The 25,664-nt window shown below is 39.3% G+C and overlaps 8 protein-coding genes across 8 annotated transcripts; 2 read left to right on the top strand and 6 right to left on the bottom strand.

Moving 5' to 3' along the window:
- Positions 1–43: 43 nt before the first annotated feature.
- Positions 44–603, top strand: J7337_010846 (uncharacterized protein; the record flags this gene model as incomplete). Its single annotated transcript, XM_044828416.1, has 2 exons — positions 44–81; positions 147–603. 2 exons carry the CDS (start codon positions 44–46, stop codon positions 601–603), a joined length of 495 nt encoding a protein of 164 aa, XP_044676970.1.
- A 302-nt stretch (positions 604–905) lies between these two features.
- On the bottom strand, positions 906–5,200 carry J7337_010845 (uncharacterized protein; the record flags this gene model as incomplete). Its single annotated transcript, XM_044828415.1, has 6 exons — positions 906–1,488; positions 1,537–2,160; positions 2,216–2,542; positions 2,592–4,240; positions 4,300–5,095; positions 5,145–5,200. 6 exons carry the CDS (start codon positions 5,198–5,200, stop codon positions 906–908), a joined length of 4,035 nt encoding a protein of 1,344 aa, XP_044676969.1.
- A 606-nt stretch (positions 5,201–5,806) lies between these two features.
- On the bottom strand, positions 5,807–6,545 carry J7337_010844 (uncharacterized protein; the record flags this gene model as incomplete). Its single annotated transcript, XM_044828414.1, has 2 exons — positions 5,807–6,386; positions 6,445–6,545. The coding sequence occupies 2 exons, from the start codon at positions 6,543–6,545 to the stop codon at positions 5,807–5,809; spliced, it is 681 nt and encodes a 226-aa protein (XP_044676968.1).
- Positions 6,546–6,865: 320 nt separating this feature from the next.
- J7337_010843 (uncharacterized protein) lies at positions 6,866–7,531 on the bottom strand (the record flags this gene model as incomplete). Its single annotated transcript, XM_044828413.1, has 1 exon — positions 6,866–7,531. One exon carries the CDS (start codon positions 7,529–7,531, stop codon positions 6,866–6,868), a length of 666 nt encoding a protein of 221 aa, XP_044676967.1.
- A 1,666-nt stretch (positions 7,532–9,197) lies between these two features.
- J7337_010842 (uncharacterized protein) lies at positions 9,198–9,908 on the bottom strand (the record flags this gene model as incomplete). Its single annotated transcript, XM_044828412.1, has 2 exons — positions 9,198–9,540; positions 9,595–9,908. 2 exons carry the CDS (start codon positions 9,906–9,908, stop codon positions 9,198–9,200), a joined length of 657 nt encoding a protein of 218 aa, XP_044676966.1.
- Positions 9,909–11,678: 1,770 nt separating this feature from the next.
- J7337_010841 (uncharacterized protein) lies at positions 11,679–13,249 on the top strand (the record flags this gene model as incomplete). The annotated part of the gene is made up of 2 exons (XM_044828411.1): positions 11,679–12,108; positions 12,162–13,249. The coding sequence occupies 2 exons, from the start codon at positions 11,679–11,681 to the stop codon at positions 13,247–13,249; spliced, it is 1,518 nt and encodes a 505-aa protein (XP_044676965.1).
- Positions 13,250–21,762: 8,513 nt separating this feature from the next.
- J7337_010840 (uncharacterized protein) lies at positions 21,763–22,626 on the bottom strand (the record flags this gene model as incomplete). Its single annotated transcript, XM_044828410.1, has 2 exons — positions 21,763–22,209; positions 22,252–22,626. 2 exons carry the CDS (start codon positions 22,624–22,626, stop codon positions 21,763–21,765), a joined length of 822 nt encoding a protein of 273 aa, XP_044676964.1.
- Positions 22,627–24,350: 1,724 nt separating this feature from the next.
- Positions 24,351–24,651, bottom strand: J7337_010839 (uncharacterized protein; the record flags this gene model as incomplete). The annotated part of the gene is made up of 2 exons (XM_044828409.1): positions 24,351–24,577; positions 24,630–24,651. 2 exons carry the CDS (start codon positions 24,649–24,651, stop codon positions 24,351–24,353), a joined length of 249 nt encoding a protein of 82 aa, XP_044676963.1.
- Between the last annotated feature and the right edge of the window lie 1,013 nt (positions 24,652–25,664).

Raw genomic sequence — 25,664 nt, 5'->3', positions numbered from 1 at the left:
ACGGGAAAGATCCTCCTTGCCCTCGATAATTTGCAACAGCACGATGAGTATCTCCGAAGCATATGGTATCCGAGCTTCAAGGTTCGTTGTGTCTTGTAACTTTGTTTTTGTCTTTGAGTTGTCTGAAACATACTGACACGCTATAGCGGCCTCACTGAGGTGAATGGCATGCATGTCGCGCATAACTTAGACAAGAATCTAATTCTGGCTCCTACCGGCGCCGGGGGCTTGACTTTTGGCCTACAATGCAAAACAAACGAAACAACACTCGTCCTCAAGGATGATTTCATGTCAGACATTCTGTCTGTCATCGGCCCAAGCGGCCGAGGGCCGTACGAGCTGCGGACTTCCCCTGAAACTAGACCATTTGGCATTGGTTCAATGATCTATCATGACTTTTCGATGAAACCTCTTGGTGATGGAACAGGGGGCCAGACTTTGAGAATCGCCGATGAGGACGTAAATGATGGACACTGGATCGCATGGAAAGACCCAGAAGGCAATGGCGAATGGGCGGTATATTGGGTGACACCTCTACCCTACAACATGGAGGATTTGCCTGGAGGCGTCCCTATTGAGCTAATTCTTGACAACAAGGCCTAATGTTAAAGTTCCTAATAGTTACTTAACTAGATAAACCTCTTTCAAGCCCTCAATTTCTGGTTGTATTCATCATAAATCCCTTTCTACGATTCAGTCCTTATTTGCAAACTGTCGCTGAGCATTGGTGATCCATATTTGTTGATTTGTCTTTGTTCCCTTTCTTTTGGGACCGAAGCCTCTCTTAAACTCTCAATTCTATCGCAGTCCCAGTCCCATTGCACCATGGAGAAAAGAATCAGCATAATGGTTCTCTGCAGCAACTCCTTAGCTAGGATGAATACTCTTGCGATAGCCTATCTCTATCACTCAGCCCCAACGTTGGCTTCGGTCTGATCAACCGTCTTAACAAACAAACTTTTGCCCGTGTTGCTAACGGGGATACCAAACAACACCGAGTCTGCCTTTCGGGGCCGTTCGACGACATTTTTGAATGATACTCCCTGTCTCGCGACTTCTTCCCCGTCGTCGCTGAGGCCATCATACGATATTCTGGCAATTCCTAGTTCATCAAGAATCTCGTCGAGAGATGTCGTCTCGCTGGCTAAGATAGCAGTCAGTGCATTGACCATCTCGATGTCAACGTAAGGTCGGTCGCTACTTTCGGGATCCTGCATGATCCATGTTGCGAGCTTTCTGGGCAATACTGAGCGGAAACAGACATCCTGTGTTGCGGGATCCATGGGAACATAGATCGTAAGTCTTCTGCCAGACTCAAAAATATGTGCCGTGGGCGTCTGACTCTCTGACACAAACGTCTGACCCTTCTGTTCTATAGTAAAGACGGATTTCATATTCCGCAGTTCGAAACATTCCACCCTGCTTAGTTGCCTGTATAGGGCTTCGATCCCCGCTAGACAACGAGGGCTACCGAAGTTCGACGCAACACTAATAAGTCAATGGCCATGTTTTCGTCAACAATACCGAGGATCTTACCGAGCGATATATCGGGCCTTATCTGTCACATCCAGTTTCGTATAATCTACCAAAGGTCTTAATGGCTGATGTAGACCTTCTGTGACGTTCGTCACACTGTCTTGGACACATCTAGACAAGTAGCGATCTTCAACCTTGAGCCATTGAAAGAAAGGCTTTAGACGATGGAATTCCACGAGACTGCAGTCCAGAAAACTGATTCGCTTTTCGAACCGCATTCTCAAGTTGTCATTGTCTCCAATGGCAAACTCGGTTTCTACAGACCTCAAAGAAACTGTTCCACCAGGATCTCTGATAGGGAATATCTCAGCATTTCTAACAGGCTGCGGATCCAGGAATGCTGGTTCGCTCCGAAGGAAATCATTTAGGATGAAAATGGCTTCTTTCATCTGTTGCGGGTTGCTCTTGGGAGACTTAATCAGGCGGTCGTAAAGTATTCTCAGCGACAATGGCTTAATTCCAAGTTTAGCGACGAAGAGCTCACGAAGTGTTCCGTAAGTGTCGTCCAAGGTTCCCATACCACATAGGTCTGTGTTGCTAGACCACAAGACCTCAGTGGACTTATGCCAACCTATATATGGACCGTCGGGGATGAAGATAAGCGGCGAGGTCTCAAATAAAGCCCTGTTTTCTTATCAGAGCCACAGGCCGAATTACGTTGTGACAAAATGATACATACCTAATGTCCTGAGACGAGGGAATATTCCTGTTCAAGAAGTCATAAAGCCGGAGAATCTTTGCAGGATCCTCGTCATTTCTAAGGCGCAGTTCATTCAACTCTGCCACAATTTGCTTAAGACTAACATTTGGTATACCAAGTGTTTTGAGGAAAAGGTTCTGTAGGGCGCTTCCAACTTCAGCATTTGAGCCTTGCATATCGTAGCAGGACTTGAGTGAGCGCATTGTGACCATGTCTGGCGGTGCATCCCACAAACAAAACGAAGAACTTGTCCACTCAAGTTCTTTACCGTTGAAGTAGGCGATGCCGGATTCACCGAAGAAGTTTCTGGTTTAGTGTCAGCGCGAACTAAGTTTAACAAAATATAACAGCCTACCTGAGCTTCTCTCTGTCAGTGGTCATTTCTCCGGGAACAGTGAGCTGGGCATATAGGGAAGCGTATAAGTCCAGGACTTTTTGGAGTTGACGATCCGGATCCTTCTTAGGATCTGAGCGACGGATTGAACGCAAGATCTCGAGACGGAAGTCGAGATTGTCTTCCTTGCCAACAAGAAGATATTCGGATAGGAAGTTCCACTTTGTGTCGATATCTCCAGTATTGCCTTGGATGGATCTCAAAAAAGGGAACTGGCCGGGCTGTTCCATATATGACTCAACTATATCAGTGAGAGTTTTGAGAGGAAGCCAAGTATCCTGTAACTTGCAAATGAATTCAACATCGCAAAGGTTGCTTGCAGAAAGTTGTCGAACCTCGGATATGATGGCTGACTCATCCGATAACTCTACCTCACATTTAGGCAGGAGATGTTCAAGGAGGTCCAGAAGCTTCTCTGGACTTTGACTTACAATATGAAGGAAATCAGACGATAGTTTTCCAGTCCCATCCGATTCGAGGCAGATGTCTTCCCTTAAACCGACGTACTCGCAAAGCCATCTCTTCCAACTGATGCTTGAAGAGTTGCAATGAGTTGGAACATAGCTCAAAGTTTCAGGATGCAAGAAAGATCCAAGGAGCGAGGATTCTGGCTTCAAAGACCCTAGAAGGCTTTCAGCACTTAATGGGTGACCCTTGCCTGGTAGGTAGATTGTCTTAGACCATGGACTCTCAAGCTTTGAGTCTGTCGTCAGAACTTGCACTTCCTGGTACTGCTCCGGTTTCCAGTCGCAAGCTTCATGCGTGAGATAGAGATATTGGAGATAGTCATTGACAAATTTCAGCGGAATAGTATCCGATGTGGCCAGAGTCTTGAGAATCGATTTCCTGACCATGTCGATGGGGGGCTCAGTGACCCCAAGGCATTTGAACAGTGCATACCGATCTGGATCTTGTGTAGCAGTTGATTCCACCACCCTCAAATTAATGGAGTCCGGGATGGAAATGTCTCCCGTACGCGGAAAATAGACAGGACCAGATATCATGGCCGTCCATCTTCCACCTTTCAGAGGCACAATTGCAATAGACTTGACCCTCGAAGCATTGAAGCCTGAAGTTTCCAGGAACCGGAGAAGGAATCGCGCCATTCTTGCATGCCACTCCTCAGTAGTATCTTTATGATGCGTCTTAATGATTCGAAACCCCATATCGGCCTCCAGGCGTCTCAAAAGAGTCTCGTCCTCCATGACTTTTACCCCGTGCTCCTTGAAGATCTCCACCACGCGTTGAGGATAGTCTGACGACAAGACCATGTCTTCTGCAAAAGGGTCTAGCAGCGGTCGTCCGTTCTCATCTTTCAAATGGTCTGGTAGGATCGTTATCTCATTCATGCATCGTAACATTGGCTGATTATCGACCTTCACCAAAAAATTCTTCTGAGTCATGTATCGGATCTCTCGACTGAGGGGGGTCTGGTGAGTGATCAGAGGCAGAAATAATGGCCATTCGTAAACAAGAATAGGGTCAGCGCAAAACGTGGAAATGGCTTGCAAGAACGCGGCTGCGATCCAAACGCGAATTTCTTGATTCCTTTTTGAGTTAGGCTTAAGCTTGTCTTGATTGTTGAAATCAAAGTCGGCGTCCATCAGAAACTGTAGCATATGTTTAGTAATCGGCAATCAAGCCCATGTTAGAGTCGAGGTATTCTCACGTTGTATTTTGATTTGCTAACAAGCAAAACGTTGAATAGCCCCTTTCCTCCAGTGTCAATTAAGGGTTTGCCGGCCTCGGTCAGTGGGAACGCCAATGTAACATTTCTTCGGTATTCCGGCAGAGAGAACCTAGCTCCCCGGCCTACCACATAAAATAATTGTCCTTTTTCTTCGTCTTTACCGTGGCTATTAATGGTGGTTTTGAGTAATTCACGATTGTCTTTCATTCCATACTTGTGGAATTGCTTGGATTGATGGAGCTCACTGCCCTTTCCGTAGAACTTAACGTCTATACGACGAAGAGCTTTAAGAAAGAGCAAACTCTCAGCTTGTAAGCCTTCAAATTGTGCCATAATAACGCTCTTCAGGCGTTCCAGATGTTCTTCGGTGCCGCAATCGTGAAAATAGACAACCATGCGCGTTAGTGTATCAGGTATCGAGGCAGCTGGCGATACCCAAACTGGTTTTATTTTCCCCTCGCTTGAAGTGAGACGCAAGTCAAGGGAGAAGTTACCTGACTGGAGATAAGTCTTGGCTGTAGATTTGAAGACCGAGCTGAGACCATCTTCACCAGTGCTTTTCTCCTCGATGGTGGAAGGCAAGCATATGTGTTCTAGATCTCTTTTTGTAAAACCGTCGTCGTTGAACTCAACTTCAATGTGACTAGAGTGGATCTTAAAAGATACATATGGATATTCTTTACGCATTATAGCTCTCATAAAACCTTTGGCGTCGATGTATAAAAGAAGGTCGCGCAAGAACTTTCTGCCGTTCTCAAACACATTCTCCTCTAATCTGATGATAGTTAGTGGTTGGTGGGCTGAGTCACTGACCGGGTTCATACTTGTATTCGCCAGTGAGCTCCCGTATAACTCTCTCTGCATCTTCCTGGCTGGTCATGATGAGTTCGTGATAAGACGGATTGTGATGTTCCCCGCTGTACAGATATTAGTTGAATGGGAAGGTATTGCAACAGAGAAGAGTGTAAATAAAAGACGAAGACAATTACTGTCGCTATTAAGACTCTGTTTGGGAAGGCTCTTGTTAACTAGCGTCAATATGCATGTTGGTCACGACATCCTTGTCTGTTAGTTTCTGTCACATTACGGATACACTAACCTATTTTAACGGCGTTTTGGTAGAAAAGAGTGTGATGTAATGCTAGTCAAGGCGCAAATCTTAGAGCTTGTTCGTTGACTATCGAAAAGACTCATATCGTCCCTTCAAGTGCTGAAAATGAGAAAGCATTACCTCCTGCATTCTCTCTTAAAGCCGTTCGACTTTTACTCATTTCCATCGTTGTGATAAAATCCCATTGAGCCATTTCCTTCGTAATTATGGCCATACACAGCAATTCGTGTTCATACAACCGCGCGCTTAATAAGCACCTTTGATTCGGCGTTTCGGCAAATGGAGAACAGCTGGGCTTGAAAGTGCAATCAACAGACTAGAATATCTTTGCCTGTTTGATATCCATATTTATGGACCCTAGTGTACTCCTATTTATCAAGCGCCGTTCGATTCGTTGAACTCTTCAAGCGGTTGCACCTTTTTGACAACCCTTGCCGGAGATCCCACAGCAACGCTCCAAGCAGGAATATCGCGCGTCACGATTGACCCGGCGCCTATTGTACATCCCTCCCCAATAGTCACACCAGGCAAAATGGTAACACCGCCCCCAATCCAACAGTCATCGCCAATATTGATAGGATACGCATACTCGATGCAGGCCCTGCGGCTTGAGACCTCCGTTTCATGTGTCGCCGTCGATATCATAACATTTGGACCAATCATAACCCTATCGCCAATCGTAACAATGGCCGAGTCCAAGACGGTGAGGTTGAAGTTGGCGTAGAATCTCTTTCCAACCGACATGTTGGGGCCGTAGTCGACTCTGAATGGTGGCTCAATAAAGACCTCGTCATCTTCCACGTGCCCGAGAAATGATTTGAGCATTTCGGCTCGTCGTTTTGTAATGTTCTCAATGTTGAAGTCGTCGCCTTCGGGGAACCAGGTGTTGTATTCGTTCATGGCCTTTCGTGCTGCGAGACGAGCATTTGTGAGCTTGGGAATAAGTGAGTCGTATCTGTAATTGGTGTCGGTGAGTTTGAGCCCCTCAAATGCATTGAATGAGCTCAACTGACAGCATGCCTGAGATCATCCTCTCATATTGTTCGCAGTGGGGAACGTTCGCCAGCTTGGATGCCTTCTCCAACTCGGCCTGGTTCTTCTCTTGCGCCGCCATTTTATTTATAGTATCGCCGACAAATAAAAAGATAGCAGGTTATAAAACCAGAGGTTTAGTATATCGTGTAATTCATCCTGAAAAAGCTTCAGAGGCTCATGCCGTCTTTTATTCATATCCATCACCTGCCAATCCATCCTCTTTCCCAAAGATAAAGCTATTCCGTAAGGAGAAATACTCCCAACTGCCAAGTCCGATTATATCCCCGATGCCGACTCCGACTAACACGGTGGAGCACTAGTGGGACGTCGGCCCGTCAAAAGAAGAGGTATGCATGTTGGGAACGAAGAAGCTCAGAACAAGTCTGGAAAGAAGCTATGTCAGTACGGACCAAAGATACCAAGCAATGAGCTTACAAATTCCATCCAGGGAACGTTAGACCAGCCTCGAGGATTCGTCCTTCTCTCGTCCCAGACTTTCGTCAACAGCTCCGTCATGGCGGGGTGCTGGAAGCCTGTAGAGTGCTTGATTTCGTTAATACACCAGCTTGCATAGTGTATTTGATGCGGTGAGCAAGTATCGGCTCCTGCTAGGAACAGAGGAAATAGCAAACGCTTGTAGAACACGCTGTCTCTTGGTATCGTAGCACAGACATCCAAAACCGCAGAGACAGAGGCTTTTATCCGAGGGTCGTCGCATGAGATTGCGAAAGCGTCGGGAAACCGCATCACACGAAGTAAGCATGCGTGTCTATATGCCTCGGCAAGATGTTTCCATTCCTGGTGGCTGGTGGGATATACGGCTTGATCGGGATCCCAGCCACGGAGGAACTTCTCAGCTCCATCGAGTAATTGCTCAAACTGTTCAACTGGCAAGTCTCCGGCCAGGTAAACTTTACCAGCCTCGAGTACCTGACCAATCTTGAAGAACATGACTGGCGGACAGCCGACCAACGTGTGAAGGCTTAAACTTCCGTGATCTCTCACGCATTCTCGGACTTCGGTCGAGTAGGAGAGCTTTTCAGCGCCGCTGAAGCCTCGGATCATATCCAACCTGTTTCTATCAGTGCCGCCAGTGACTTTCGCAATGTTAAGACTTACCAAGACAGCGCGGATATTAGGAACATGGACGTTTTTGAACGCATTGGCGATGTGTCGAGGCAAGCGATTCGTTTGCAGAGGAACGATACACCTGTCAAGTGGGCTCCATGGGTTGAGACGCCTGATTCACAGACCTATAGCTGTGTCAGCGGCTTCTTGACGTAGAATTCGACGAAGATATACCATACATCATGTAGAACGAGAAGCAACACCATAGCCAGAACGTGTTCCTCCTCGGTGGGCGTTAGCCATGAGATATCTTCTTTGTGCAGCAGAGAAGCAAGAGATCGTATGGCCGATAGTCTATACCCAAGAGATACAGTGACGAGTCTCTGACTGTTCGCGTGTCCAGTGTTATTCATATGACATGCCGATAGTCCGAGTAGCGCATGTAGAATTCCTTGATGCTGGTAGGCAAGCGACAGAACATATTCTCTAAATGGGTTATCCAGTCCCGGCACATGGATGATGAGATGCTCGCTTAGCGTTTGATCAACTGTGAAATTTGTTACTGGCGTAATTTTAGTTGTTTCAGGTGTCTTACAGTAGTCAATGATATGACGATTTGTCGCAATGTCGTTCTCTAGGTCATCGTGTACGGAGGGTAAGGTAGTGAAGGACGCAACGTCTGGTGACATTGATAGAGTCGCTGATGTTTGGGGTGACGTCAGGGTCAAAGCAGAGGTCTCAAGGACAGGGTGTTCAGGCGAAAGTGAAGCCGAAAGTCTTGTAGCGATGGGATCGGGTGGTATTGACAGTTCTGGGGGTGACTGGCTAAAGACCACGGGCTGTGAAGGCGAGGCATCAATGCTATCGGATGTCGCATGCTGTGAGCTGGATGGATTGGTAGTTATTGTCAATGTCTCCTGGAATTGAAATCGTGGGGGATATCCTTCACAATGAAGACCTTTGGTGCGACATCTATCGCAAATGGGACGTTTCCGATCGCATTTTCGACACTTCTTGCGACATGTTCCGCAAGCTGGGTCTAAAACGATATTCTCGTCAGAATCATCCGAGGCACGGTGGGGGAGAAAATCAGTGCTCACCTTTGCGACGGGCAGTTGGGCGATTTGAAGATGAATTATCACTACCAGTCATTATTGCTGTTTGTATTACCAAATTTGGAAATGAAAGACGATGGTGGAGCGAAAGAAAAGATAATCAAGAGGATGAGAGTCGGCATCGGAGTTGTTGATTTCTTAGTGGGGTTGTTCTCAATCTTTTAGGTCATGCACGCCTCGTTGTCATCCGAGCCGATTTATAAGACACGACAGAACCCGCACTCGGAGAAGTGGGACATCACCATCTAACCAAGCTACTAATTACTGAAGGCATACATACTGCGTTAAGGTTCGGGTTTTAGAAGAGGCTTCAGCCCCCAGGCCACAAAGGTAAAGGACACCAATAAACACATACAGGCAATATACTCATCACCCTCACAATCGCCTAAGGTCTTGCTTTTGGCTGAAAAGCTAGATGATCTGATGACTGACTCCAAAGTTGTATAAAGAAGTGGCTGCTGCTTGTCTGCAAGGATGATCAGGTCAGAGCACATGAAACACACACGAAGGCATACATACAAACCATTATTTGTCTGATATTTAACTTTCTAAAAGTCCGAAGGACCTTTCTCCAGCTCTGGCCTGAGCAAGTATATCGGATCTATCTGTTCTACATAACCGCACGCCGGATCGCTCATCGAATAGCCCATGAATGCCTGTATGTCCTGGTCAAGCTTCATCGCTATTTCTCTAGGCACAGCGAGGAACTGGTTCTCCTCTTGTCTCAAGAAGCCACGAATAGAAAAGGTAGCAAAGACTAAGCGGTGCTGGTCTCTGGTGGAGTTGGTACCTCCACCATGATACGCTGAAGCAAGCATGATGAACGCATCGCCCTTGTCCATCTCGGCATAAATGCAGTCTTCTACACGCGGGGGACCTCGCTCTGAGCCCCTACAATTCGTCAGTTACGATTAAGATTTAAAACGTGTGGTGAGCAGCACTGACCATAAATGACTCCCTTGGATGAATTGCGTACCGCCATTCTCCTTCGTGACCTTTGACCCAGCTACAAACAGCCCAACAGCAGACTCACGATTGGTATCACGCTTATCATCCCACTTATCAATATCAGGATGGATATTGTGACTGATATAGTCGTCACGGTGAAGTGGCTGCGCCCTGCCTCCAGGTCCGATTCTCATGGCGGTACACGAATGCAAGTAAGGCTTCGAGACCGACTCCTTCCGTTCGGTACCCCACCAGAACCAACTTCGGGTAGTGAGGAAATGATCGACGACTTGCTGGTAGACTAGGTTCATGATCTGAGATCTGGCGTATGTAGGGCTGAGAGCAAGGAGGCTTGGCGCCCGTTGCGTCTCCTCTTAGGCTCAAATGTTAGTTTCGTCATTGTAGTAAGTATCATAAAGTGAACTTGCTGGGGAAGAAGCTGCCGGACCATTCAATGTCTGAGTCTAGACGCTCTCGACACTCATCATATGCTTTATCGACATCTGCCTCAGATACCAGACCTTTCACAAAAACACCCCCATCACGCTTGAGGAGCGCAATGATGTCCTGGATGGGGGCATCTGCAGGGACTCTCTGCACTTCAGGACCATACTTGTCCAAAATGGACATGGTGGATGACAAGAATGTAACGCAAGCAACTCAATGCTTAAAATACTCGTTAAGAATAGCTATTGGGCGATCTGGCAACGTGAAGGAAGAGAAAAAGTTCTTGGACCTGAGAAATGATTGTTCGAGAATGAGTGGAACTCTTCGAAGCGGAGTCTCCAACGTGGAGGAGCTGGGAGTATTTCCTGTTCTGGTAAGACCGAAAAATACTCCATTGGGGAGTAACATGACTAAATAACCAAATCCGACTCCGAGCAATCCTCCGCCCTGTGTACATCTCCGATTTCTCGTTACGTGTCTACCAAACGGAGTTGAATATATAGAGGTTAAAGCCGGCCGCTGAGAGACAGCAAAACGGGGACCAAACCTACTATCGGCTAATCATTAGCTATGGATCGTTACCTACCATTGCTTCAAAATGATAGTAAAAGCCATAGGTGAAGTACATGTTAACGGCCGTCGTAGAATATATAGAAAAGCTTCGTTCAATGGGCTTATATTTATAGATCACATTCGGGTTTCCAGATGTAGTAATTAGTGCATATTTGGTATATGCAGTAGACACTGCGTCCAGATGAAAACACATACCTGGTTCAGCTCTCCATATAAACATCATGGAAAGTAGAATATCGCCTCAGAAATAAACAACCAAGGACTTGCAAAGGGTTGGCTCAGTCGTTCTTTTTGAGTATAAGGCTCCTAGTTCCGGATTTGCTAGACAATATATCTTTTCCATGTTAGTTACCTTCTCAGCATCAGTCAGCTTACATGTCAAACGACGTCATTACGCCAGAACAAGTTGAAGCTATTCCCGGAGTCTCTCGCAACGCCCGCGCCGATCCCGTGCAAGTCCGAGAAATGCCCATTCGACATTAGTTCCTTCATAATCTTCCCTGCCATCATTCGCTTTGATCCTCGTGATTTGATTCTTAATATTGTCAATCCGAGACTAATTCATAAATCCGACAAGCCCCAAAGCGAGTATCCTAATCGAGTAACTCTCTCTCCCGTATCCCTCGCTATCTCCGCTCGCGCTTAATCACCAGCCGCGAAACCTTATTATAAATCACCAACTCCCGCTAGTGGCTGGAAAGGTCAAAGCGGACTAAACCGATCTTGATGAAGATCACCAGAATTAGCAACGGGTATTCGGATAGCAATGGACATTTCTGGAGCGAGTGTTGCACTTGTGTAGATCGAGACGGGTAGACAACGTTGTGTCCGTGATAATGCCGGCCGTGGCCTCACTTGCTGTGTTCCGTGGAGTTAGGCCACGGAACGCCGAGATTGTTCATGCAGGCAGCCTCGAAGCCTTTTTGCGAGGTACGAAACGGGTATGACATCGTCGCATCGTCATCGACTATAAGAGCCTTCCTCTGTCCCGGTTATCGACCCGAACAGCAACCTTTCAAATCAATCAGATCTAAGAAACAACTCGTGTACTATTACTCATAATGGCATTTGACTCTTCTCTCAACGGTAACACTTCGCGCCGGCTGTTACTCAAAGGCGGTACTGTCCTTATTCACGATGCCAATGACAACGTCCAAGCTCTAGAAAGGGACATACTTATTGAGAACAACCGAATCTCTAAGATAGCCGAGAACGTTAACGAGATCACTGACGCTGAGTTGATCGATTGCACTGACAAGATCATCTCCCCTGGCTTCATCGACACGCACCATCATCTTTGGCAGACCCAGCTCAAGGGACGACATGCCAATGAACTGCTTCTCGATTACATGGCCTCCGGTAATCTCCAGTCTTCAAATTATACGAAAAGCGATATCTACTGGGGACAGCTTGGAGGTTCTCTCGAAGCAATCAATGCAGGCACCACCACTGTAGTTGATCATTCACACGTCAACGTCTTTGCTGGCGCTGGTAAGTCAAATACTATCAATCTTCAAATATAAGCTAACCGCCACCACTTTCAGCCTCAACTGCCATCTCAGCCACTGCTTCCTCTGGCCTGCGCTGCGTCTATGGCTACTGCCCAACTGCTCGCGTCGCATCATGGTCACCCTTTGCAATGAACCCAGATATGCTTGCACCATGGGTCGTCGACGAAATACAGGAGCTAGGCAAGAAGGGTCCCTTCGGCGACGGCCGCGTTACCATGGGTCTGGCCTTTGACCTCTGGTTCCTACCAGAACCAGTCATCCAGGACCTGTTCAAGCGTGCACGAGAAGCCGGTTTCGAGTTGGCGACAACTCATGCTGTTAGCAACCCGCAGATGGGATCTTATGATCTCGTTCAGCAGATCAAGAGCCTCGGCTTGTTGGACAATCGCATGCTCTTCAGCCATCTTAACGGATATGCCGCCGAGAGCGTTAAGGACCTCGCCGACGCCGGAGCACATATTAGCAGCACTCCCTCCACTGAAATGCAAATGGCTCTTGGAGATCCTGTGTGCCTGAACGACGATCTTCCCCAGGCTCAAGCTCAGTCTAGTCTGGGTATCGACTGTCACAGTAACCAGGCCTCTAGCATCGTATACGAGATGAGACTGGGCCTGCAGGGCTCGAGGGCCAGGCATAACCAGAAGCTGATCGACCAAGACCTGGCCCCTCGCAAGATCTCCAAGACAGTTCAGGATGTATTCAATCTGGGGACAATCCAGGGCGCCAGAGCGATTGGGAGGGAGAGCCAGCTTGGTAGCATCGCTGAAGGCAAACTGGCTGACCTGGTGATCTTTGACGCCAATACTCCCGAGCTAATCTGCGCTGCTGAGCAAGACCCCATCGCAGCCGTCGTTCTGCACAGCAGTATCGGGAACGTCGATACAGTCATCGTGGATGGTATCGTTCGAAAACGTCAAGGGAAACTTGTTGGTGTGAAAGTAGAGGAAAGCATGGCGGACGTCACGGGCAATCGGTCCTTGGAGTGGCCGGATGTTGCCAAAGCGATGAGAAGGTCTCGTGCTGAGATTCTCCAGCGTGAAACAGAGAAGCAGAACTTGGATGATGTCAAGAAGGGAATGATTAGCAGCTTCAACATTGACTTGTCAAAGCTGAGGGATTGAATGATCATGCCATCCAGACACGTAGAACATCGTTAAATAGACTAATTCCAGGCTAATATATACAACAAGATCAAGGAATCACTAAAGAGTGAATGGAAGTATCTGTGGGACAGATTATCCTCTATGGTTGCTGTCTGTAAGATGGCTGATGCCACATACATAGGAAGAAGTTTGACTCGAATCGATACGTGTTCACAAGTCTGGGTATTCGAGGTGATCTAAGCAGGAGGAAATAGTAAAGTGTCGCCATATATAACCTGATCTCGGTGAAAAAAGTCAGAGTCGGAGCCATTGCGGCTCCGAAAGATCTTTCGTCTTAATGTCCGCGTTATAGTTCGTCCTGTTAGTAAAGATCTCTTAGTGCGATCCTCTACGACGGTTCATGCACGACCCTTACGATATCCGAGATTGCATCTTTTAATCCACCGAAAGAAGCGCCTTACGAGAAGAACCCGCTCCGTCGTATAACGGCGTTACCAGTGTGCTGGTTCTCTTCCAATGGTATCGGAACCGAGCGGCTCCGGTCATATTTACGCCGATCGCAACCGCCTCTCATGCACACCGAACCGGCTACAATAACCAGGAATTTTCCGTCACTGTATCAAAATAGGATACCAATTGAAGATATGCGATGTCACAGTTGCCTCAGCTTTGGTGAATCCCGAACAGCCGCTGTTTGGTAGCCTTGGAAGTAGCAAGGCTCAGACAGGGTAAAACAGAGGCTGGACGAGCAGATTTAGCTCGCCCAAGGGGATTGATTAACAAAGCTTTTAGCAATCTAAAACATGCCTTTCTTACATTCTTCTGGGGAGATGCAGCCGAGGAATAAACTGCGTATTGTGTAGCACGCATAGCAGAGGGGCATATATAAGGGTTAAAAGAGCCTTAATTTCTCTTATATAATAAAGGAAGCTATACTATATATATATAAGAGAAGCGCTAATTTTTATTAAGTAAGCTAGACTAATTAGGGCTACCCTATCTTTTAATATACCCTTTAATTAAAGCTATAATATTTAAAAAGGGCTTTAAGTAATTATATTATATATAGTAAAATATAAAGTAAATATTAAAAGTATTATTATAGTACTTAGTAATAGAAAATAATTATAAAAACCCTTTTAGCTTTTAAATTATTTTTAAAAAAGTATAAATACCTCTTTTTTATTTTATAAAATAAGACTTTTTTTTTTTATCTTTTTATTAAAATAATAAGTTATTTCTTAATATAGTTTTTAAGTATCTTAACTTTTATTCCTTAATACCTTTTTTAGCTTATAATTCTTTTTTTTATATTCCCTTTTATTATATAATACCCTTTCTTATACTTTATATCTAATTTAATTAATATTAAGTAAGAACCTGTAATAGCTCTTAAGCCTTTTATAAAGGTAAGTTATTTACTATAGCTATAATATTAGCTAATAAAGGGAGTAAGCCTACTTAGCCTAAAGGTAAATACTCTGCCCTATCCCCTCCCTCCTTACTATCTCTATCTTTTACTTTAGCTATACTTAAAAGGAAGAAGCTTATTTATTATTATATTAAATAATAGGTTTAGGTAAGCTTATCTTTCCCTTTTACCTTTTAATATATTCTAATTTATATAAGATAATCTTTATAAGGCTAATTATTTAAATTAAAAAGAAAATAATCTTCCTTTTTATAATTATAATAACTATTTAAAGATTATTAAATTTAATCTACCTCTTATTATAGTCTTTACTAATAACTATTATAAGCTCCCTTATTTTAATTATATTTACTTTTATATTATTAATAAAAGTAAACTTAAATATTATAAGGTTAATCTAGATTATTATATAAAATATTATACCTTTTATAAAAGTAATAATTATATTTATAATCCTATATATATACCTTATAATAATTAATTCTAGTAGCTAGCTAACTTTAAAACAGTCTTAATATAATTAAACCTTTTATATATATTTTAAAAAAAAATCTTTAAAATAATAAAGAAACTATAAATCTTATATTATATATTTTTACTACCTTTATATTTAACTAACTTTTATTATAAGTAATCTCTAATATCTATATTATATTATACCTTACTTTAGATTTTTTATATAGTAAGGATATTATAAGATTCTTTTTTACTTATAACTAGGCTAAAAAGCCCTTTTATATAATTAGTAAAGTATTAGCTTAGGAGTTAAAGTAAGGTTTAGCTAAAGCTAATGCTAGTACCTAGCCTTAAGGTAAGTCTTTAGCTAATTAAAAAGAAGCTACTTATAAGCTTATTTATATACTTAGTGTTTTACTTTAAGCTTAGGTAATATAAGTTATAGCTATTATTTTTAGGTTTTACTTATTACTTTATTTAAGCTTTTAAGACCTAGTAAGTATTAGTAATTCTTAAGTAATAAAGTATAATAATATTATAAAGTAATAATATAATATATAGTTTAAGTTTTACTATATAAGTAAAAGAAATTATATTTACCTATTTATTATTATACTTAATCCTTTATAACTTTAATTCTTATTATATTTAGAAAGGCTTTAAAATACTTAAAGTATTATTTTAATAAGGCTTTTATAAGTCTATTTATAGATATATCTCTTATAGGGAGATAAGTAATCTTAAATAATCCCTTTTAGTATTCTTATTTTAACTAAAGGTTATAAATATTAATATAATATAAATAAGTATTTATTTATATATTTTTTAATATAATTAAATATATAGTCTATTAATTATTATAATATATATTCTAAGGGGCTTTTAGATTAAAGTATATTTCCTTAAAAAGGTATTTAAAAGCTATTAATTCCTTAGCTATTTAAACTAAAGAGAGTAACTCTACTTTTATTATAAAGGTAATAACTATAGCTTAATAAAAAGCCTTTTAAATAATTAGTCTTTTAAAAAGAGTAATTAGATAGCCTTATAAAGACCTTTTTATACTTTTATTATCTATAAAAGATATATTACTAGCTATTTATAGTACTTAAAGCTTATTACTGCCTTTATATTAAAGCGTAAATTACTTTATTAAATATAAATAGTATAGTATTTAATTAGTAGCTTTATAGTATTCTTTTAAAAGGTTTATAAGGTATCTTAATAGAAGGGAAACTATAAAGGCTATATTAAGGTATATTATAATTACTATATAGAGAATTAATTTAATCTTTTCTTAATATAAGAGTACCTCTTTTTTAGTAGTTTAGCTTAGGTTTTAATAAAAAGGGGTAATTAGGATTAGTATTAAAGGTTAAAAGACCTTATTATATACTTTAAATTATATATAGATCTTCTTAATATAGGAATTATAGCTAAGATAGATCTTCTGCACTTAGTAGTTATAAACTATCTTTATATTAAGAAACTACTTTATATTACCCTTTTTACTAAGCTTAAATCTTTTTTTAAGGCTATTTATTATAAGTAAAGCTTATAATAAGGTATTTCTATAATATAAGATAAGAATATTATTTATAAAAAAGACTAAAAAAATATCTTACTTTATAAAGTAGTAAAGGTAAGGCTCCTTTTTACTAGCTTTAAGACCTAGTTTTTTAAGTATTACTATAAAAGTCTTAAACTATAATTAAGGTAAGTCCCTAAAGCTATATAGTATATAATTAAGCTTTATATATATTCTAGTAACTTTAAATCCTAGAAAAAGCTTATATATAACTAGTATATTATATTTACTATATTTAGTATTAATAAAGGTATTTATTATATCTAGTTATATAATTTCTAGGTTAAATTAAGTAGCTAGGGCTATAACTAAGTAAAAAAAGTATACTATAAGAGTAGCTATATATATATTTTCTATTATAATTATAGGTTATAAGTTACCCTTTATATAAATATATACTTTATACTTTTTAAAGTAACTATTTTTATTAAATTTATAAGTATAAACCTACTTTAAAGGCAGTATTTTTAACTAAGCTATTAATTATTAAATCTGCCTTTATATATACTTTAAGTATAGCTTATTAACTTTTACTTACTTTACTAGTTAAAATTAATTACTTAATATATAATTTTATTACTCTTTATATATTACTAGTAGAAGTAAAAGGTTATCTTTATAGAGATTCCTTTTTAAGGTTTTTAGCTTTAATATAATATAAATAGCTAATTTAAATACTTAGTATATATACTAATAGGTATATATTATGCTTATAAAGAAGAAGAAGGCTATTTTAGTACTATTATTAGGCTTCTAGGTATTTTTATAGTAATTAGTTATAAAGAAACTATAGAATGCTTATTATAAGTGTAAATAGGTAGTTAGACCTATAGTTATTATATTTTAATTATTTTATATTATAAGTTACTATACTTAAGCTATTATTTTTAATTTTAAGTATATTATTATTTTAATTTAAAGTATAAAAGCTCTTTATAGGAGTAGTAGTAGTAATATTATATTTTAGCTACTTTAATTATTATATATTACTAGTTATAGTACTCTATTAAGCTTTATTATTAGGTTTTATATTTATTATTCCTAATTATTACTTTAATTATTTATTTTATTATTTTTAGACTATTAAAGAAGTAATATAGGTATATCCTTTTTTTTATAGCTAGCTATAATAATTATATTACCTATTAGTATTTTTAGTAATTATAGCAGTAACTTTAGGCTTTATAGTACTTTTTATATACCTTTAAAGGCTTTTAGCTTAATCTATAGTTATATACTTAGTAACTTACTTACTTTAATTATTATAAAGCTTTTAGCTATTATATTAATATTTATAATACTTCTATTATTTCCTTTAGCTTTAGGCCTACTTAGCTTTAGTATTACTTCTAGGGTCTAAAGTCTATTAGTAATCTAAATTAATATATACTAGTTTTAGTATTTATTAATACTTCTTATAAAAGTAATTATACTTTCTTTAATTACCTCTATCTTTAAGTTTAGACCCTTAGAATATATAACTTAAATAGGTCTATTTAGTAAGTTAACCTTATTATTATTTTCTTCTAGGTTAAAGATTTATACTTTAAATACCTTTTTTAAGAGCTTTTTTATATACTCTTTCTTTAGTTAGTAAAAGATATACTTATTAAACCTAATATTTTAAGTAACTATTACCTTTTTAAGCTAAGGTATTTATATTTAGTATATATTATATACTATATAGCTTACTAAATACTTAATATAACCTCTAGGGCTTATTTTAAATGCTTTTCTATATATCCTAGCTTCTTTATCCTAATTTAATAAATAAGCTTAATAGCTATAGGCTTATATATTACTCTAATTAGGTCTAAGATCTACTATATACTTTTTTATTTATAATAGCACTTTATACTTAAACTAATTTTATAATACCTTTATAAGAATTTACTATCCTTTAGTTACTTTTAGGCTTATATTAAGTAGGAAAGTAGTAGTTTATATACTTTCTAGCTATAAGGAATAAGGTAGCTATACTTTATTAAATATTATATTTAACTTTTCTAATACTTCTTTCTTTACTTATTTTACCTTACTATTAGGTTTTTTTATATAAGGCAGTATAAGCTCTATATCTATACCTTTAAATTATACTTATTATAAGAAGTTAGTATTACTTAATATATAGATTATAGCAGGCTTATTATTACTATATATTTTATAAATAACTAGTCTAAACTAGTATTTTACCTAGTATTTAAATTAAAATAATATATTAAAAACTACTAATCCTTTTTTACTTTTTAATAAAATAGTATATAGCTAGTTACTAAATTTATCTTTTATTATTAATAAGTAATTTAAGCTATTATATCCTATTTTATATTCTTAAAGGTCTTAATAAATCCTTTAAAAAGGTCTTAGGAAGCAATTTTCTAGTAGGTAATAACTAATAATTTATATTATATATATTTAAGTATAAGTCTTATAATTAATATATACTATTTTAGTAATTTATATATTTCTTTTTTTATTTATAAGCTTTTTAAGTACTTCTTTTCTTAGGTACTTTAATTTTATATACTATAAGGTATTATTACTATTATAAGCTTTCTTTTTATTTCTTAATAGTTTCCTTACTTTAAAAGTAAAGAAATATATTATACTTATTCTATTATATTAAAAAACTACCTTATTACTAATTAAAATTATACTTTTAAATATTAAATAGTTAATAGATAAATAGGCTAAAATAAGCTTAAATTAAAGTATTAAAATATTATACTTATATTATAGTTATAGAAAGATTATACTTTTTAAAAAGTTTTCTTATCTTAAGGAGTAATTAAACTTTAAATACTATATTCTTAATAATTATAAAAAGGCTTTTAATATAATATTTATATAAAATCTTTTAATAATAATAATATTATTAAAAATAAGTAACTAAGTTCTTATCCCTACTAAGCTATTTAGGATTTTTTAAATTACCTTAATCCCCTTTCTTAAGATTAAGAAGCTTATATCCTTTATTTTTATATAATTACTATTTATTAAAATAAAAAAACCTTTTTTAAGTAAGGCTATTATATTTATTAAGTAAGTAATACTATAAGTATTTAATAAAGTGCTTTATATAAGTAAGTAAAGGGGTTTCTTATAAGTAATATAAAGCTATATATTATACTTAGCCTTAGCTAAAATATTAGGTAATAAGATAAAGTTTATTAAGTTATTAAAATAAGTAAATAAACCCTAGTTTCCTTAATCTTATAAGCTTCTTTTATTACTATTTCTTATAACTTTTAGCTTAAGCTATTTTTAAAAAGGCTTATTAAGTTCCTTATAGATTTACTTAAGCTTACTATTAAAAGGTTTTTTAATATAATAAAAAGCTATACTAGTAACTATATAAATAAGAAAGGTATATTCCTTAGCTTTTTATTAATAATTATTTTACTTATAAGGGTAGTTATTATACTTTTTTAACTTATTTATATAATTACTAAAGGTTATATAAACTAAATAGCTTTTATTAAATAGGTTTCTTTTAATAACTATATATAGCTTACTAGCTAGCTTTATAAAAGAGGTTTTCTTATTAGTTTTTTCTTTTTTAAAAAGTGCATTTTACTTAGTTTCTATTTATAAAAAGGCTATCTTTTTTTTAATTACTTTTAAAAAGTAATTAACTCCTAGGTTTCTTAAGATCTTAAAGATATAGTAAAGTCTAGCTTATATATAAGCTTTTTACTATTATAGTAATTACTATTTAAGGCTTTATTAAGCTTTAAAAGTATTATTAAAGACTTTAAGATATTTTTAAGTAATTTCCTTAATTATAGTTATTATATTTAATACTAAATCCTTTTTTAAGCCTTAAAGTAGCTAGTAAATTATATAGCCCTTTAGGTAATCTTCTTTAATTTAAGTAAGTATAGAAAATAAAATACTAGAGTTAATACTTTTTATAATATAAGCTAGGATTTATAAGTATTTATTAATATATTACTTATATTATCTTTAAATATATTATAATCTTAAAAGGGATACTTTATAGGAAATCTTTAGATTATTTATAAAAAATTTAGAAAGCAGTTTTTCTTTAATCTTAATAGCAGCTACCTTAATCTTATACTCTATAAGCTTCCTTTTAATAAAGGTATTAAAGTCTTTAATTAGAGGTTCTTATAGCTTATTAGAAGCCTTATTAGTATATTTAGGGTTAATTTATAGCTATACTTTATATACTTTAGCTTATAATTTAATCTCTTAAATCTATAAAATCTAGTTATCTAGACTATAAAGAATTATATAAGTAAAGGTATATAAAGCGCCTTACTTATTAATAATTATACTTTATAAACTTAGTAATCCTTTTAAAGATATTAATTTTATAAAATAAGATAAATAAATATATATTAAGTAATATAGTAAAGTTACTAGGTCTTATACCTATTTAGGCTTATAACTATAGTATATATAGTAAAGGGGTATATATAAGGGTTAAAAGAGCCTTAATTTCTTTTATATAATAGGGGAAGCTATACTATATATATATAAGAGGAGCGCTAATCCTTGTTAGGTAAGCTAGACTGATCAGGGCTACCCTATCTTTTAACATATTGCTCCAGATTTCCTTCTGGGGTAGCTTTGCTTTTTCCAAGCAATCACAAACTTTCTCCACGATGTGATAACGCATGTAATTTCTCGCTTCCCCGAACGCCACATTCACTTTTCATCTCATCTCACCAATAAGCATCCCGATAAGAGGACAATGAGGCTTTTCGTACTGATACCCATGCATCAGCATCAAACAGCCACAATTTACCGGTCGAGCGGAGCCGCATCTTAGCGCATGATTTACAACAGGGGCCATCACATCCTTTAGTCCAGAGACAGGGATGTATTACGGAGCAATCTTTCTTACTGTGAGTTATCTATGTTATTGAATACATGAATATCGTGTACGTCTAATTATTCTAGAAGCCAAAAGAGAAATTGAGCGTCGGGTATATAGTGCGTCGCTGTGGTCTAACCGGGAGGGGTCTCCGTGAAGACAATTCAAATCTAAAATGATAGTTCAGAGAAGGCTCATCATGAAGTTTTGAGCTATTCGGCGGGAAATGGCAGTGGTTCTCGCTTCAAGTGTCGCGTGGAACTCGACTCGCTCTCAAGATCATCGTAATCGGTGCGATCCCGATTCTCCTTGACGACCTCGATCTGCGTAGTCTTGAAAGTTCTGGAAACCTGAATACCGTCTTCCTTCCTCTGAGGCAACTCAATATTGTCACCGCCTGCTTCAATGAAGGTCTGGTTGTTGCCTGGAAAGACAGAGCCCATCTTCTTTCCAGTAGTTGTCTTTCCGCTCTTTTGACCAGAGCGAGATCGTGAATCGGAGTAGTCGTATCCATTGGGGTTGCTGGCTTTGACCACCTTGGTAATTAGTTCGGCCATGTTCATCTCGATGTGGAGCTTGACAAGGTATGTCAGAGGATGGAACTGAAGGTAGACGATATCGTTGGGAAGAGACATCATTGCGATGAGCAGGACCTTAGTCTGTCAGTATAGCCAAGTGCAACACGCAAAAAGTTCACTTACATCCATTGTCATCGATACAGCAATCATGAACAGATTGACACGATATAATCGAGTGTACTTGGTGAGACCGTTGGCGATAAGGCGAGATCGAACGAGGTAGATGAAGTAAAAGTTCAAACCAGCATCCACAATCAAGAAGATGCATTTCTCAACTCTATCCCAGACAGCGTTGACAGCAATCCATTTGGGACTTATCTGTAATCTGGCTGGGATCCAGACACAGAAAACACTGATATTGATGGCCAGAAGAACAAGGAATACAATGAGTTTGAGCTTCCATGCATTGTGTCGGTTGACCATGAGGATCGAGATTCGGTTGATGATAATCTGTAGTAGCGACTGGATCTGAATGGCCCAAAGAAGGACTCGAGGCATGTTAGACAAGGTGAGATCGGATCCGACTATGGGTACATACCAATGACGAAGAAGACTGGGAAGCCAGGCGGAATGTATTGGCGCAGATATAACCATGTAATGGCACTCATGATCACACTGCTAGTCCACTCCATCCAAACCAGCATAAGATAAATATTCGTCCTCGTCCCTCTCTTCCACGATTTGATTGTCTGCTTCGCAGCTTTCGTGCCCGCAAATATCGACACGCCTAGGGAGAACCCCCAAGCGATACTTGCAATGTTCATATCATTGGTACTAGGTTTATGAAACTCATAGTGATCTGACAACAAAAGACTGCCCATCTTAGCGGATTGGCGAACAAGGAATGTCGATGTAAAGAAGAACGGGAATGCAGGGACTTTTAGACGAGAATCCTTGGTGCATATATTTGAAGAAAAAGGTGCAGACGCTAGCTTGACTCAAGGGCCACGAGGAGGCGTTGCATCCTTTAGAGCGCACTCTTGCGTCTGAGCCTGGTCCTGGGGGCCTGGATGTTGCGCTTATGCACCGGGATACGGACCGCTGAAGATCCTGTGTGTGGGAGGTTACAGCCCAGTTGTCCGGATCTCCTGAGCCCAATCTCTCTTGGGAGTGTTATGACTGCAAGGTACCCCGCGATGTATGTGATGTTGGTTACAGACATGCATGTCCCCGGGTCAATGGAGCTGAATCGGCTCACCTGAAGATTCTATCATTGTCTATAGTTCTACGTCCTAATCAACTGATGTATCGACATCTCGCTCTCGTTCCGTCTTTCCCATCTTCTGGGAATGGCGGATCTGATCATTTAGTTGAATCACTAATCAGTATCTAAAAGTCATTCCTAATTATTGCCATTGGCATTCTGCCATACAAGACCCTGGACGAGTATTTGCTTTTGCGGCTCCGCATCTTGGCGTCCATCAGCACCCAAGAGCCTGGAACAGAATCCCAAGAAATTAGTCTTGATTAACTTGCACTAGGTAAAAGGGGCTTATCTAGCACCAATTCGAAAAACGTGGTGTTGAGATGATTAGAGACAGGACGAATTGACCCCGGACAGAAGGTAATAGACAGTTCTTGGCTCAAGCCTCATCGCGTGGTGTTGTCAAAATGCCATGTGCTGATCCTGGTCGATGCTGAGGGTTCGGCTCCGCGGTGGATACTGGCTTCAGCCCTGAGAGTGAGACGCGAGTCAATCTATCGAAGCTTATTTCTTAACATAGTTCAGTTTGTTGGAGATGTCGCCTGGGGAAAAAAGGGAATATTTGCGATACGAGATGTAGATCCCAATGTTTTCCCCTAGTCTGCGGCTCAGATAGAGTGTTTTGGGTTGGGTTTTTGCGGCTCAGCCAACATCGTGAATGAAGCCAATCGGAACATTTGGACAAAGCCCGGATGCCATGTCAATTAACACTCCAAAATTGGTACGACCGATCCAATCATGATAGTTGTCACAATGATAGTGCTTACGTTCATTAAAGTAGGTATTGGAGGCGGTGTACCTCATCAATATGACGCAATGCTTGCTGGCGTTGTAACCCAGTAACCAGAACATCGTCCCGGCATATCTCGGCTCTTTATTGTGCACGTTTCAAATAATTGAAATTCTTTCATGTCACACACAATCACGTTTACGTTAACTAAAGCACACTCGATACGAGAAGTCGGTGTTAAATCCTCATCATTCAGGTACTAGATATCGCTGCATAATCCGTAACGCCTTAGTTACCCTTGACACGCTGGTCAGGGCTGCCATCCTTCTTCAGGCCACCATGCTCAGTGGGCTTGTAGTCACCACCGCTGCTGTCGGAGCTTCCAAGACCCTCGCCGGAGCCGGAAGTCTTTCCGCCCTGCTCGCCGGCCTTGTGGGGGTCGACCTTGCCGTGAGCGAACTCGCCGGTGCCGACACGACCGTCAGGCTGACCGTCCTTGCGGAGGCCGTCGTGCTCTGTAGCTTGTTAGATATTGCGATGTGGAGGAGAGTGGAAGGGAAGATGTACCAGTGGGCTTGTAGTCAGACATGATGAAGTAGTTGTTGTTGGTGATGGTGGTAAAGGTTTGTCAAGGTGCTTGTGGTCGATGATGAGATTGAGTATTTGATAGTGATGGATTGGAAGCACAGAGGGAGATTTGTCCTTCTTTTATAAACATCAATCATCTCCTCTTCATCCAGCAAACGCTGAGACATGCGAGCTCATCGACGTCATGGATCGAATTGATCGAGCTATTTGTTCTCTGTTCTTCACCGTAAGTATGTTCGTAGATGTCATTGACTTTGCTTTGTTCAATTCCCAACGCAATGTCGCACAAGAAATTCACGGTCAAATATTGGTGATCGCCCAATGCTCACCCCGCATTCAGACTAGATGATGATGCGGTGTAACTAACAACGATAGCAGCCAAACCCGAGGCATAGGTCACTTGGCAAAACAATTATCGTTTCCAATGGTCAACACGAATTATGAACTTGTCATTGATGAGAGAATCAAGTTAGACAGTCTCACCCACGACAGTAAGTGAGATGTTTGCATGGATCTACTAGTCCCAAAGCACTGTCGTTAGATCTCACAAGCAAACTTATGATGGCATAGACTATTTAAATTGGAGCTTGTGATTGGCCAGATCGAGCTGCCCCTGAAGTAGCCGCTCACACAGCCCTATCGTTAAACCAGATTCTGGCGATCGCCATCCACCATGACACTTGTATGCCCGGTGCATTTCCTCCGGGTGGCTGACGTTCACCGTTAGACCGATCAGACTTATGCAAGCACTACAGCACAAGAGTTTATTCATTAGCGACAACGGATTAACTCCGTGCACGCTGTTTTGAGCCATTACTCGTGTGCACATGCTTAGTTCGACGAGGCGCTCTGATCATGCCATTGTCGTCACATGTTTCTCCATCTACCCGGGACAGCGACATAAGCACGCCAACGCAGGTAACTTCAGGCCAAACACCAGAGATTCAAGAACATACAAGGTACAATATTTGTTCAGTGTTAATTGCCTGAAGTTTGGTAGCTAAGTCTCCAGGA

Source organism: Fusarium musae, chromosome 8 (assembly GCF_019915245.1).
Source record: "Fusarium musae strain F31 chromosome 8, whole genome shotgun sequence".
Classification (NCBI taxonomy): domain Eukaryota; kingdom Fungi; phylum Ascomycota; class Sordariomycetes; order Hypocreales; family Nectriaceae; genus Fusarium; species Fusarium musae.
Note: the sequence above shows the minus strand (reverse complement) of the source record. Positions and strands in the feature narration are given on the sequence as shown.